The sequence below is a fragment of the Ammodytes marinus genome (genome assembly GCF_949987685.1).
Source record: "Ammodytes marinus genome assembly, chromosome: 8".
NCBI lineage: Eukaryota > Metazoa > Chordata > Actinopteri > Uranoscopiformes > Ammodytidae > Ammodytes > Ammodytes marinus.
The window spans coordinates 10078132-10093786 of NC_137212.1; the positions used below are offsets into that span (position 1 = coordinate 10078132).

General features: G+C 42.9%; 1 protein-coding gene across 1 annotated transcript in view; it reads left to right on the forward strand.

Moving 5' to 3' along the window:
• The window catches only part of gmds (GDP-mannose 4,6-dehydratase), a 148801-nt gene that overhangs the window by 41296 nt on the left and 91850 nt on the right, over positions 1-15655 (forward strand). The window contains exons 5-7 of the mRNA XM_080032494.1: positions 1087-1279; positions 2487-2591; positions 14173-14300. Of these exons, the coding sequence (XP_079888620.1) occupies positions 1087-1279; positions 2487-2591; positions 14173-14300 (426 nt within the window). The remainder of the gene's footprint in view (positions 1-1086; positions 1280-2486; positions 2592-14172; positions 14301-15655) is intronic.

The window sequence follows — 15655 nt, forward strand, 5'->3', positions numbered from 1 at the left end:
ATTCAGTTTCCACTGAGCCTCGGTTTTACAGAGAGGCATTTATTCAACTGGTCATTATTTTTAAGGCTTCAGTTTGTTGTGTATTTGAATTGGATTTCTTTTTTTGGACAGTTATGACTGTCAACCTCTTGTGTTTGCTGTATGACTAGTGTAGATGACGTCAGCATGTAATGTACAGTATGTGCACGCTGCTGTGTAAAGTGTCCCCTCACTTTCTCTTTCAAATGATGTCAATGTAAATGAAAATGCCAGAATGCAAAGTAAAAGCATGAGTGGAGCGTCACAGGTAATTACACTAAGCCGAGGAGTGTAATTGAACCCGATCAAACCTGCTCACTGTGTGTGTGTGTGTGTGTGTGTGTGTGTGTGTGTGTGTGTGTGTGTGTGTGTGTGTGTGTGTGTGTGTTTAGTGAATGCATGTGTGTGGAGTTTGAGTGGAATAGAGGCCCCAGTGTTCTTTGGTTCCCGGCTCTAAATAAGGGGTCTTTATCCGGCCGCGTGCACAGCGCTGGTGTGGAAGCACTAAAGGGCCAAAGCATTTCCTTTAGTACAGACGTGGCTCATGCCGCTCGCTCCAGGTGTGGTGACCACTAACCGGCACGGCTTTTAACCGTCACGCCTGATTTGGAGCCTGAGGCCGACCTGGCGCTCACACAGTCCAAGTACACAGTGTCTCACACACACACACGCACATGCTCGCACAGTCATGCACGCACACATCCATTTCTAATTTAAACGTAATTTCCCCCAAAAAGTGTTTAAGTTCCCTCCTCTATTGGCTCTCTCAATAGTGCAAACAGGCATTGTGGGAGTTGGAGGATGTAGTTTGAGGTATGGACTTCAGAATCAACACATTCTCCATCATTGTCGTAGGGAAGACTTTGTATGCACTCTGTTGAAATGTGATCTATAATGGAAGACAGCTTTTACAGGATGTAGTTCTGGCCCTCACATATTGACCTTATTTTTTTTCTGTGTGTTACTCACTCTGTATATTTTTTTAGGAATATGTTGGTAATCATTTACGGAATTTGCATCAATCATTAATAGATTCTCGCTCTCTTTTGCTGTCTTCCTCACCCTTAGGTCTCCTTTGACTTGGCTGAGTACACGGCTAACGTGGACGGTGTAGGGACCCTCCGTATCCTGGATGCCATAAAGACATGCAATCTGACCAACACCGTCAAGTTCTACCAGGCCTCCACCAGTGAGCTGTTCGGCAAAGTTCAGGAGATCCCTCAGAAGGAAACCACGCCCTTCTACCCTCGCTCACCTTACGGTAATAGACACATGCTTAATGTGCTGTACATCATTGTGGAAACACCCACACACACTCACACTCTACCTAACCGTTTCTACCTTGCACAATTCGTCAAACAGTTGTGTATGGCAATCTAAGGGAATACAAACACATATTTCTTGATACCTCTGCAGCACCTTTTACTTGTGTGTGTGTGTGTGTGTGTGTGTGTGTGTGTGTGTGTGTGTGTGTGTGTGTGTGTGTGTGTGTGTGTGTGTGTGTGTGTGTGTGTGTGTGTGTGTGTGTGTGTGTGTGTGTGTGTTTTGAATATAGGGGGCTTCAGTGCTTGGGCAGCGTTTGAGCTCTCCACACACCCTGAGGCCAAACGTCTGACTGAAGACTGGAGTGGCTCTCACTTTAACAAAGACACCTTTATATCCACAGCACTCAGCACTCACTTTCAACACACACACACACACACACACACACACACACACACACACACACACACACACACACACACACAGGTTGTACGCATGTGTGAGCGATCGGAGTTTCATGTTCTCTGTTGTCTAAATGCTCTCCTCACTGACACTTTCCCCATCTGTCAACGCTCAATCTGAGGCTGCATGGGAGCCACATACCATCGTGAGGAGAGCTGCTCATCTATTAATTAGACTTGGGAAAAGGGGGGGAGGTGGAGTTTTCATGGTGACCTCCCTTCACCTCCAGTGTACATCCTCCTGACCTACGGTTTAATCAACGGGCGCCTCCCCTCTGCTCGCTCTGGTATTCCCCTCATCACAGGAGAAGGGAGGAGGTGGAGGAGGATGGTGAGAGGAGAAGAGAGGGGGACTTTCTGTACAGGCCTGCTTTAGGTCAATCAGCAGGAGTCTTCAGTTCACGTTGTTGATGTTGAAATACGATCTGCTGAACCGCTGTGTTCAACTATGACATGTAGTGTAGTTACCACACCAAATCTTTCTTCTTTTTTTATGACATTTTTTTTTGTCTGCAGTTTTGAGAAGAGAGCATCAGTGTCTCTCTCTTTCTATGTGCTTTGCTTGTCACTTTGTAAGACTGAAGCGTGTTCGTAGCTGTGTGAAATGTTGTTGCTCATGAGTGAGTGTAAAGTCTGATTGTGCACACAGGAAAATATGTGGATCTGAAGGTTTTTGTGTGAAGTGCAATCGCCTCACAATTCTGCGTGAATATTTCTAAAACTAATATTTCTGTCTCCTCTCAGGTGCTGCAAAGCTCTACGCGTACTGGATCGTGGTGAACTTTCGAGAGGCCTACAACATGTTTGCTGTCAACGGGATCCTCTTCAACCACGAGAGCCCGAGGAGAGGTGAGCGCACACAAGCACGACAGGCACTCCGCTCTTCAATGTCACCACACATTGTTTTGTCCTAATGTGGGAACGAGGTTGTTGCAGCATCTGATAGCAATAGAGGAGAAGACACAAGAGCATTATTAAAGATTGCACAAGAACCGAGGGGAAAGTTTTTCTAACATCAAGGAAGAACAACAACTGAGAACAAAGGCTTTTTGATTCAATTATTCCTGTCTGCTATCTGTTGTCTATGAGGATCAGACAAGAGGACAAACGAGTCAAAGCAAAACACACGTATTGTAGACAAAATAAAACTCAAATTCAATTACAAATACATATAACAATTTTTAAGCTGTAAACACATTTTTATTTTGCTGTAAAAAAATGCACAAAAACTGATGTAAAATAAAATTCAAATTTTCAATCTTATTTATGTATTTAGAGAATGTAAAAAATACATCGATGTTAACATGACAACGGAGTTTTAGGCAACAGTTGTTCCCAAAGCACACACAATCTCTCAAACAGTCCTTAATTTACCATTCATTTCCTGAGGCTGCACATTTCATTAAAATTGGATCTAGATAGGTACTGACTTACAATGGCTATTATTATATATTGAAAATAAGATTGATTATACATAAAAAAAAAATATATAATATAATATAATATAATATAATATAATATAATATAATATATAATATAATATATAATATAATATATATAATATAATATAATATAATATAATATAATATAATATAATATAATATAATATAATATAATATAATATAATATAATATAATAAAGTAAATAAACGTCTGTTTTCTATCACATGGCTAATAATGTCTAAGTATTTTGCCAATTAGAAATAATTATAGATCAGGAATCATAATTTTTGGTGAAAAATGTTGACGTCACAACCACAATAAGGCAGTGGAACAGAAGGGTAGGCCATTGTTGGATTGTGTAAAAGTATTTGCTTTCACACTCGATATAAAGTCGTATTCATTCTCCCGTGGAGCCAGGTTTCTCATAACTACTTGACACATACTCACACACATTCTGATACATAGTGAGTGGGCTGTGGTTGCATTTTTAATATGTGCTCCGAGCCCCGAGGGTCACAGGCGCTGGTTTAACCCGATTTACACGCCACCGAGACCCAAAATGAATACCACATGACTGCAGCCCCAGGTCAGCCGCTCAGGTGTTTATGATTTATCCCCTAATGAAGGCCCTGGCCACGACCCCAGCCAAGGTCAGGGGTCAGCCAGTAAACCCTAATGGGTTACCACAGATAGATAGGTGTGGGAACTGGTGTAGTTTACAGCCAGTCCAGAATAGGTGATGTGGTCACCAACGAGGTCTTGTAATGGAGAATTAGTCGACACAGTCGATCTGGGAATGATGCATGGAGGTGCTAAGAAATAGGTAGAAATAATAGGTTGGGTGACAGGAGGAGTGATGCAGATAAGTCCTGCTAGAACAATTTGTCAATCAACAGAAACTTCAGTTGAACAATTAATTGGTTAATAAGTTGGATCATTTATTAACTAAAGATGCCAAACATTCTCGGCATTTGGACTCAGACAGTTGGTCAGACAAATAAAAAGCACTTCAAAGTTAAAATGTCACCCGGGGCTCTGGAAGCCTTTCACTAATTTCTGCCATACTTATTATCAAAAACGGGGGCTACTGTTATCACACCAATCTATTGTTAAAACATTCCCAATGTTCACATTATAAAATAAGTCAGATAATGTTGAGGCTAATTCATAGTCACTTCCAGATAAATTAATTAATAAATATACAAACACCTATTGTGTCGGATTCTATTATGAAAAAGTGCTAATCTTTTGCATTATTTTTGGTTTTCAACAACAATTAAATACTATGTTCACGGGTTACACATGTGAATAATCGTTTTTCTTTCTTTGTATATTGCTTTCCAATATTTCCCTTTTCTAGTGGGTAGCTTCAATTGAAAAGATGTAGGATTGGCATTTATAAGCTTTGTTTCAGCCTTTTGGTCACTATTTACTGTTGAATAGGTACTACTACTACTACATTAAATAGACTTTATGACTTGATTTTCTTAATTAAAAGCAGAGGTGCTTGTGTTCTATCCCTCATGTTCACATAATTGCCTTATAAGGGCAAAGCACGCTGCCCACACGATAACACGTCCTGAGCCTTTGGTCCTTGGTCAGCTCTTTCTGATCTCCCTCTCTGACTTTGCTTCTATCTTTCCCTTCTTGCCACACACACTTTCCTCCTCCTCTCTTGCCTCATTCCATGTCTTACTCCTCTTTTTCTCCATAGTCAGCATTTCTCCAGCAGGCCATTGGGTTTACTCCAGCCACTACTATTCTCAGAGCTACGGCTGTTGTTGCTCATAAAGCAGGAACCGCTAAGCTGTGATGTGGCCAGATGTCCCACGGCTGCCTTGCACAACCCGGTGTGGCGCTAGTGTTGGCTGGAATTGGCCAGTGTTTACCCAGGCCCCTGGGGCCTGCTGTGACCCTGCCGCTGCCGCACTGAGGGGGCGTTTGACCGTGCACCCACAGGGGGGGCTTTAGAGGGGAGGAGTTGTTGCTGCAAAACACAGCCATGGTACATTATATCATTGTTGGAGTGTACGGTTGTACTGCAAATTACAGTGTAAGATACAAAAGTACAGTAATCTGTGTTAACTGTACAGAGAGAACACCGATTCAACAGTTTATAAATGTTCTATACTTGACGTCTTGTATTGTTTTTTATATTTTTTATTTATTTTTTATAAATGATTACATGCAGAGAACCGTCCATGGGTCGGATTCAAACCAGGTCTGCTGCGAGGACTAAGCCTCTAGGGGTACGCTCTAACCACTACACCACGAGCGCCCCCACTTATTGTTTACATTGTATAAAATCTAAAAGCAATTGAATGCTTTACATACACCAGAACATGTGGAATATTTGAGCATAATAAAACTGCCAACATGCACAGGCATTTTTAAATTGCTTTGAGCGATGGTTTAACTGTGGTGGAGTGACTCCAGTGACGGTACCAAAAAACTAAAGAGAAACTGAAAGTTTACTTTGCCATTATATAGGTTTTTTCAGTTTTCACCTCTTAATCTCAAACTCGTCTGAAGTGTGTCAATGACGATCTTTGTCACACCTTATTTCATGTTTTGTACAGTTTACATCTTTTTATTTTGGCAAATCGATGTAGACAGATCAACATTCATTTTTTATATGGTAGCCTTCATAATAGTGCGTTTGACATCATTGAACATTAATAAACTCAATTATGAGATTGAAAGACAAAAAGGTCTAAGGTTAAATTAACTTACTATCAGGGCTGGTGTTTATCACCAAAGAAAATGACCTGACTAAAGAACAATGTCTATCTTCAAAGTAGGGCTGGGTATCGTCAAGGACTTCACGATACGATACATATCACGATACACTGGTCACAATACGATATATCACGATATATTGCGTATCTTGATATATCACGATATATTGCGATATTCCATAAACAAGTTGCCTTGTCAAACATAACAGCACAATATAGTGATAATTGTACAGACAAATGAAGTCAAAACTATTTCATTCACAACTTCCTTTACTATTTTTCTTCCTTTTTTTGGTTTTGGCAAATTATCAAACACTGCTGCAGCTGCCATAACATCAAAATAACAAATCCAATGCACTCTTGTACTAACTGTACAGGACACAATGAAAATGAAAACACATCAATGTGCTTTTGTGACACAGTGAATCTTAAGTATTTTATAAACAAAACTGATCTAACTTCAATAGTCAGTATCCTAGAGGCTCAGGCCTGACAGCAGATATGGGTTTGAATCTGACCCGTGGTTGTTTCATTCCCTCTCTGCCCCACTTCATATCTGTATCTCTGCACTGTCAATAAAGCCTTGAATAGCAAAAAAAAAAAAGAAAAAAAAAATCATAAAAAAATTAATAAAAAAAAATCGATATGTTGATATAAAAATCGATACTGATATCGGGAAACTAAGTATCGCGATATATCGATATTTAGATTTTTTGACACAGCCCTACTTCAGAGCCAGTCAGTGCGTTTACATGCAGACTCATAATCGGGTAACTAAACGAATAAGACTTCAACAGGACTTTTAAACTGCATGTAAACACCTTTATCCGATCTACTTCGCACACAAATCGGCACAATAACGGACAAGAGATGTCGGATAAGAACACCTAGATAAGTCGTTCGTTGTCGGCATTCTCTCTGCATGTATACAGGGATCGGACATCGCTTATCGGACTTCTCGTTCTGTGCTTGTGTGCCTGCGCGTGATAGGCTACACCATGGGTTATTGACGGAAGAGAACCGGACGTGGCTCTTTCAACACTTGTTAAAAGCATGGTTGAAAGGGCTACAGCGCCACCTAGCATAGTGGAGACAGCCATGCATTGGACATTTATCCGATATCTGAAAGGCCATGTAAACTCAGACAAGTGACACGGTCCGTTCGAGTGTCTTGTTCGATATATGTGATAATCTAATCTAGTTGTGCCATGGAAACGCACTGTGTGATACACATTGCAGTCCCCCCAGAGCCAGAGGAATTTTCATAACTCCTCTGTTCTCAGCCACACCCTGAACATCTCTGTAACTTATTTTTTTTTAAACTTGTCTCCACCAGTGTTCACCCACTTGTGACAGAGTAGATTGAGATGCCGTGTTTAGTTCTGGATAATTAGTAACTAATGAGGACAGAAGTCAATGATGTCAGTTTCAGTGGCTCTGACATCACCACCCCCCTCCCATACACTGGAAAAGCTGTGATGTGATGTCTTAACGCGTGCCAGTAGCTGAGTGTGTCTGTGTTTTAAGAAACAAATACATGTTTGCCTTTTATGAGGGAATTTTTTCCTTTGACATACTCACTCAGGTTTTGCTCTAAATGTCGTCTGCCACCGGTGGCCAATCGTCTCTGTGGTGCAGTGTGGCGTGGTGTGGTGTGTCACATAAAACCTTGTGGAGGCTGCTAGGAATGGCTGGAGAGGGAAGAGGGAGCTTAACACCGGATTCCTCCAGACTTACTGTCCCTTTTTATGGGATTCAATAAGGAGCTCTGTCTCTTGCGGCGCCCAGGATGACTTAATTCTAGCAGGAATTTGCTTCTGGTTTCTCTTACAGTTCTCGTAAACACCTGACTGTTCCACCAATAAACAGCCAATCTCCATAGTTCTGCAGAGAAAAGGTCGGAATTGGACTGTCGGGGAGGAAAAATATCCCGTTGGAAATCCAGCATGAAGCAAAGCAAACAGAAGCCCGCATCTGCTGGCCGGTTCACACCGTGGCTAGCTCCTTTCTGGTTAGCTTAGTTGTTAGCCATAACAAACAGCCCTCACACTGACTCTGAAGAGGGGGATTAGCGTTAGCAGGGCTGCTAAATAGATTCCATATTGCTATGATATATGAGACAGTGGACTCCGCAGGCTCTTGGCAAGAGTGATCAGTGGGGAAACCTGTGAAAATAACCAGTTCATATATTTATTTGGTCACCCTATTCAACAAACATACAGCACCTCAAAGTCCCCAAAAATCAGATTTTCAGACAAAAACCCAAGTTTAATTTATAGTTGTTAGCAGTGTGTTGATCTACTTAGCTGCATTAAATCAGTGCCGTAGTATGTTTTGTGAGAGTATCAAATGTTGCTACTACTGACCAGCTCCAGTTGTAGGCTAATCCCTGGGTTTATTTAGGGAAGTCCCATCCATCTCTCCACCCTGAAAGCTCTGTGGTTCACGCTTGGCAGTATAGAATAATATACTGTTATGTTAGGAGAGAAGACCAGTTAGCATTGGGGAAGTTAGAATATCACAGCCAAAGTCAATGCTGCCCCTTCAAATATGCACACATACAGCCACTGAGCCACCACATGCCTGGGCTTCATCTTTCTGCTTTTGTTGAGGTTGAGCCCAAAAGGTCAGATTGCATGATATATCTGTAAGAGGATATGTTTTCCCTTTATTGGAGAGGTTATTTTAAAAAGGAAATCTTCAGATAAGGAATGACTCGGTCATAGGGAGTCTAGGGGGATTTGGCAGTATCTTGTAAGACTGAACTTGGGAGCATGGTGCAGGCACATTTTGTTTGTCGGCCTTTCGTTTTATCGGGTGTGGATGAGAAAGGGCTGAGTGAGACCAGTCAAAACATCAGCTGAACTATGGCCAGGTAGAGAGCGGAGTCTGACGCCTCAAAGCAAAGCTGATGACAGCATCCTCCACACCTTCCACCGCCTTGTGTCACGTGTGCAACAAAGGCACTTCTCCTGCCTCGGCTTAAGACCTGTCATGGGACGTTGAGGTTTCTACCTTCACTCAACCCGGTTGCCGCACTCAAAACTGTTTGTTGTCCCGGATCACCATGACGACCAAGAATCGTGTTGACGGAGTGCTCGCTTCGAGCAGCCCTAATTGGACCGAGAGTTTAAGGCACCCTGTTGCCTTTGCCAGATCCTCTTATAGCCTAGCAGGATGACAATCAAAAATTAACCCAATTAAGGGGTAATTGGGTTCATTTGATCAATTGGAACTACGGGATGTTGACTGACGCATAATTTTTTTCTTTTCGATACTAGGGTGAGACATTGATTCTCATTTGCAATGTGGAGGTGGTGCTGTCAGTGTTTGTGCTCAAGAAAAATATGTATCAAATACTCCCCTTACTTTCCACACACCTTTGCACACCTCTTGCTTTCAATTGATGTTGTTGCTTAACACTGAATCAAAAAAGAAGCAACTTTCTTAGTCTTTGTCTTAGTAACCCTCCAGCCCCATTCTTTCTGCACCCTCCCTGTCAGTTGAGTCAGCCCAGAACGAGGGCATCAGTCTGTCAGGTGTGAATAGACGCTGTGTTGGCAGAGCTGAGCGCATGACCTCTCTTGGAGAGCAACAAAATCTCTCTTTGTCAAGGCTCCAGAGATCAGTCAGAATGTAAATTGTGCAATAACGGTGATGGCAGACAGCTTATAAAGACAGGTCTTTGGCCTGGTTGGGATTTGACCAAACCCTGATCTGGGGAATTTCCTTCTGTGGGATCACTCTGTTGTCCTGCATGTCCAGTGATCTGTTTATCAGTACAGATAAAAAAGATGGATATGAGATGATTACTCATTCATTTTCATGTAAACAAGGCTACAGGACAGGGTTGACTTAAATCAGAATGAATGGGGAGTGGGGATATAAATGAAGGGTTGCATTTTTCATCTCAAATCTACCACAAAGCCTTTCACTCCCCTACGCCATTGCTCAAAGACATAGTGGGATTATGGGATTTGCAGTTCTGGTTGATTTCCAAAACAGGTGTGTTGAGGTAACCTAAGGGTTTCTATTACAACCCTGAAAACAAAATGGAGTATTGGCAGTTTTTTCTCGTTTACCTTCAGAACATGGCCAGTTCAGACAAGCTTTCGTCAGAAATTACTCAGCAGCAAAATATAGGGAAAATACGTGGAATTTTGTGTTCAACCTTTTTTAAGAAAAGTAAGCAATACACCGTCCTATATTTGGAATCTGGCTCATTAAAACAGTCTGGGTCACTACGTCATTCCACATTTTATGTAGAAAGTGGAGAACTTTGTAACCTCCTGCAAATCACCTTGGAACAGATTTACGTGGTGATGAAAAACATACGCCAGGTCGAAAGTTGGAAGGGGAGACTTGGCTCGGGAAGGAAGTTAGATGTTCTACCTGTGCAAATGTAACATGAATGTAAAGCATGAATCAACTTGATGAATGTTTGACATGATTGAAAAATGTAATCTTACTCTGCTTTTCATTTTATTCCGGAGCCAATGCGCCATTTGGCTAAGCTATCACATCACCGCACATCACATTATGGCTTCAAAATAAATGTTACAGGAGAGCGACTTGACTAAATCACACTGCGGTCAAATCTCAATTGGTAAATGCATATTACTACACGCACGGACAGTAATATAAACAAATGTTTGTCAGCTCAGACATCTTGAGGTCTGAGTGTGTAAGGCCTGGACCGTAACAGAGTTTTAAGACAGACTTCACAAGTCACCTTTCTTTAGCAGCGTGGTTCTTACAACAGAATGTGTTAAGTAACCAAGGCCAGCCAAAGCCAAAATCCCCTCAAACCCACAGTCCCCCTCCCTGACTTCCCCTCACCCAAGCCCCCAGCTGACAGCTCCCGTCCCCATCCTGTCTGGGCCCACATGGCCTAGCACTGGATGGGAGACATCTCTGCACATTTCCCCTCACCCACCTCCTCCTCCTCCTTTATCCCCATCCTTGAGCCCAGCTGTGCCAACGAAGCCCGTGTGTTACCTTTTTCCTATCGCTTCCCAGGCCAAGAAATGATGGAAAAAAGAGAGAAAAAGAAACGGTTGAGTAAGAATAAGATGGAGAGAGAGAGAGAGAGAAAGAGATTGAGTGTCCGTTTCTGGCACGGGTTTTGCTGTCTGCTCAGTTTTCACGGGCCGTGGTTTTATTAGACTTTCTGCCGGGCGCAGGCAAGGTTAAACGGCCACTGCTGCCCCTTTTTGGGCTTGAAAACCCTCATGTTAGTCCCCCACCTTCCCCCAGCACCCCTCGCTTGCTTCCACCCCCCTCCCCTAGGCCGTCCTGCGGTGCCGCTGCCAGTAAAGGAAACACATTAACACCCGAGCCAGTAACAGAGCAGGCTTTGTCCAGGCCCGTCCATTAGGTCCATGCTCTGGTCCACACCGCACCAATTAGAGCAGGCAGGGAGCAAAGCCACTCCAAACAGAGGTGTGAGCTTTACAAGGAGACTACAGGTGTGCTTGGGGGAGGGATAATGGACTTTATTACTGATTGGGTGTACTGTGCTATATACACTGTATCCCTCAGCCACCTTTTTAAAGAGCCAACTCGGTTCTGCAGAGTTTAGACAACCTGTGTTTAACCTGCAGACTTAAGTTTCCCCCTTGGATGTTGAGTCAAGTCAAGCCCCTGCCTTCCACTTTACTGTAGTTACAAATCTGGGCTCTTGTTACATTGTCTCGCCCCAATGGGTCTTCATATACAATATGGAGAATAGTTTGAATTGTATTTGCATGCAATGCATTGAATGAATAATGGGTGTTACAAGTTACACATTTCCAAAGTGTTTTTGTCAGACCCAACGATCGAAACCCAAAAAGTATTTAATTTACACAGATTATAGAATAGAGAAACGCATTGAAAACAAAATGGTGCAAAGGTTGTTTTGAGAAAAAAGATTGTGTGTACAATTTGCTCAGGTTTGTGCACAGAGTGCAGGCTCAAAGATGCATACAGAAGAAAACATTAAGCCTTTAAATAGCACTCCATGAAATGTTCGACTCGCTTGTTTCATAAATAACTTGAAGCGTTAATAGATTTTTTAAAGAGCATTCCAGCTCTTCAATATATGCATTTCCATACAGTTTTGAGGCTCACAACAAGAGACCCTTTTTACATTACACAGGGTTTTTTTGTGTGCTGAGTAGTGTTCCATATGGCTAGTTAACAAATGGTCATGGGTAAAATCGGTGGAGTTCCCCTTAAAAGTAATTGTCCATTACTTTTCTGTCTATTGCCTAATCGTTTGAGCACTAGATAGTATGACATGGGAATGGTGTGTGTGTGTGTGTGTGTGTGTGTGTGTGTGTGTGTGTGTGTGTGTGTGTGTGTGTGTGTGTGTGTGTGTGTGTGTGTGTGTGTGTGTGTGTGTGTGTGTGTGTGTGTGTGTGTGTGTGTGTGTGTGTGTGTGTGTGTGTGTGTGTGTGTGTGTGTGTGGCTGTAAACGTCCCACACCATCTGATGAGCCTGTCTAGCTGATTGAGATGAGAGCATAGCTGACACTCATGGATGTGTCAGTGGCAGATTCATAATTGTTGGTTGAGTACAGTTAGCAGGAGCAGTGGTACCTGCCGGAACAGATGAACTGCCAGGTTAAAGAACAGCCCTGAGGCTGGATGAGATGAAAAGTCAGGACGGGTCTGACATCGGAGGGGGTTTCCATTGACAATTTATCTACGCTCAGTAGACACATGCTATTCCCCAATTATGTGTGAATAATATTGATTCACAGAATTGTGAATATTTTAAAAGGTTTGGAGATTTGACTTTTCAAATAGTGACTTTAGAGTGACCCAGAGAAAGTCTAAAGACTGCATAGAGCCTTATTTAAACTCCAGCTCGACATGGCCACAAAGCAGCGTTGACATGGGGGCCATGTGACCTGCTACCAAACACACCACATGCTGTATTTTCTCAAATAAGCGTGTCTAACCTTCTCTGGTCTGTTTTCTCTCAGCCTGCCCAGGGCTGTCACTTTCCTATGAAATAATTACTACAAATTTGGTGCATTCGCATGATTGGGTTCATGGGATTTCCCTGTGTCTAAATGGTGGCTCTGCTCCATGTCAGGGCAACAGTGATACAGTGTCGAGACAGAGCCGCTGTATTATGGCCTGGATGGGCAAAGAGCTAAAAGCCCACATTCATGTCAGACATAAAGGGTTTAAATAAAATAAAAAAGAACATTTATGAGCTCTTAAGAGGTCTCCAAGAGGTTCACATAAGGTTGTGGGAGATTTAGAGATGATGTGCGGGCTAAAAATAGCCAACTCTTTGATGCAGGCTTCAAGCTTTCCATTGAAATGATATTTTTTCACATATCCCCACATATCTGCAATTGTGGCTTTTCAACATAAGACAGAAGAGCCTAGCCAGAGTTAAGCCCCTCAAGCACTAATAAGCTGTTTCAACTAAGATGGTGGCATTATTGGACGTGACAGCCTAATATTTAGTGTTGATTTCCATCATTATAATGCTGTGTTTGGGTTGGAGGTCTGGTGCATTTATTCACAGGCTCTCTGTGGCATCTTTCCCCCCACAGCAGGAACCCAGAACATGACACCAGCCCTCAGTGTCCCGCCAAAACACCAAAGAAACTTTCTCTCGGCACAGAAATACTCGTTAGGAGCTTATTTTTTCCCCCGCTGATAATATCGCCACATGTGTCGGCTCCGAATAAGGAGCACTGCTGGGCGATCTGGCAGAAAGATCGGCTGTCAATGTGGTGATTCTGGACAGGACACTGCACTGGCAGAGCCAGGGTGGTCCTGGTTGGTTGTCATTCTTTATGGTGGAACTTCCCTGTTGCTTTTTGGGGTTGACAGACTGATGCTTAGAGATTTGTCTTGGCATCCAGCCCAGATTTGACACTGAAACAGAGAATTAGAGAGGAAAATGAGAGAGAAGGAATCTAAAAAGATCCAGTGGCTGTAATGTGAGGTGGTAACGAATTGATTTGAATCAGGGTGGCTTTTTGCTTGAGTTTTTGCTTTGGCTTAAGCGGACTTGGAGCACTAGCAGAGTTTTGAAATGCTGTGTGTACATGTGCGTGTGTGTTCTTAACTGCATCTTCAACAAGGATGCCTCAATTTCTCTTATCTGGTTGTTGTTTCTCTGTTTCTGACTATCCGTGTTTGAATGTGTTGGATGTAGCTCAACCTCTGCACTCTTCCTGTGTGTAAACTGTAATTGAATTCAGAAGATGCCAACCAAGCCTTTTCTATGTATGTGTTTTAGGTTCAAACTTTGTGACGCGTAAGATCAGTCGTTCTGTGGCAAAGATCCACCTTGGCCAGCTGGAGTGCTTCAGCCTGGGCAACCTGGACTCCAAGAGGGACTGGGGCCACGCCAAAGACTATGTGGAGGTAAAACACACACACACACAACCATAACCTCACACACGCCCAGAGAAATAGACACAAACTGTGCATGCGCGCCATAGCCTCCAGAGTTGAACGGGGTTCAGATGTGCGCATAGCATTAACAGGGCATGTTTTCCCAGATCATTTGAGGCCGCAATATGCGATCTGCATGAAGCCTCCTGTGATTGTCTGCCAAAAGAGAAACAGAGATAGAGAAGGAAAGGGGGGAGCTGGAGGAGAGAGAGGGCAGCATGCTGTGAGGCCACAGACTGCACTCTGGTTTCCCACAACTCACCCATGTCCCAGATCCCTTCAGGCCCCCATGGCCATTCCCTGAACGCCCGCACAAGAAAGAGAGATATTAAGGGAATGCTGCGATCAGGGGACGATGACAGAAATATAGTGTTTGTGTTAACGTAATGGTGCCAGCAGCAAGCAGAGAAAGGAGTGGAGAGATGAAACAAACAGTGGGGTCGCTACGTCCATGGGGCAGACGGACTGCAGTGTTTTTGAATACGTGTGTTTTTTCCCCTCTGTGTGTGTGTGTGTGTGTGTGTGTGTGTGTGTGTGTGTGTGTGTGTGTGTGTGTGTGTGTGTGTGTGTGTGGAAGCGCACGTTCCTATGTGTATTTTAAAGTGTGTGATAGGTTAAGGTTGGAACACGTGTGTGTGCCTGTTGAGATGAAAGACTCGACGGGTTGCCATGTCTGACAGCAGCCCCCTCACTGCGGCCTGTGTTGTTATTAGGGGGTGATGGTGGTGTAGGTGGTGGGGGGGTGCTCTTTTAGATGGGAGTGGAGGTGAGGAGGTTACGGCGGGGAGCCTCCCTTTAACTGCAGAACACAGAGTAGGGTCCGTACGTCAGAGCTCTGTAAAGGCGGGGCACGCAGGCATCACCAAGGCCTCAGTCACCGCCTGTTAGGTAAAAAACATTGAATATTTTTTGCTTTCTGTGGTTTGGGGTCTGACTTCAAATGGGATTGATAAAATAAAAGCACAAAAAGTACATTGTTATTCAGTGTGAGGATATTTCACGCAAATGTATTCACATCTAAAAAAAAACTAAGTTGGTTTATATAATGATGTGTCAATATGATCTTGGAAGTAGAATTCTTTTTAATTTGGTGGGAAAAAGTGTAACTTTCAATAGGAGTGGACTAAATGGAAAACAATTTAAAAGGCACCACGTGGTGTGGTATATGGAAAATGGTCCTAAAAAAAAACTAAGAACTTGACGGATTTCGAGTAAAGTCATGCCCCTGAGGTTTGTTGACAGTGTTTCAACTTGGACCAACATTTTACGTTTTGTATGACTATTATTTATCAACCCACACAAACAACTGAAGGGAAATATAAGAA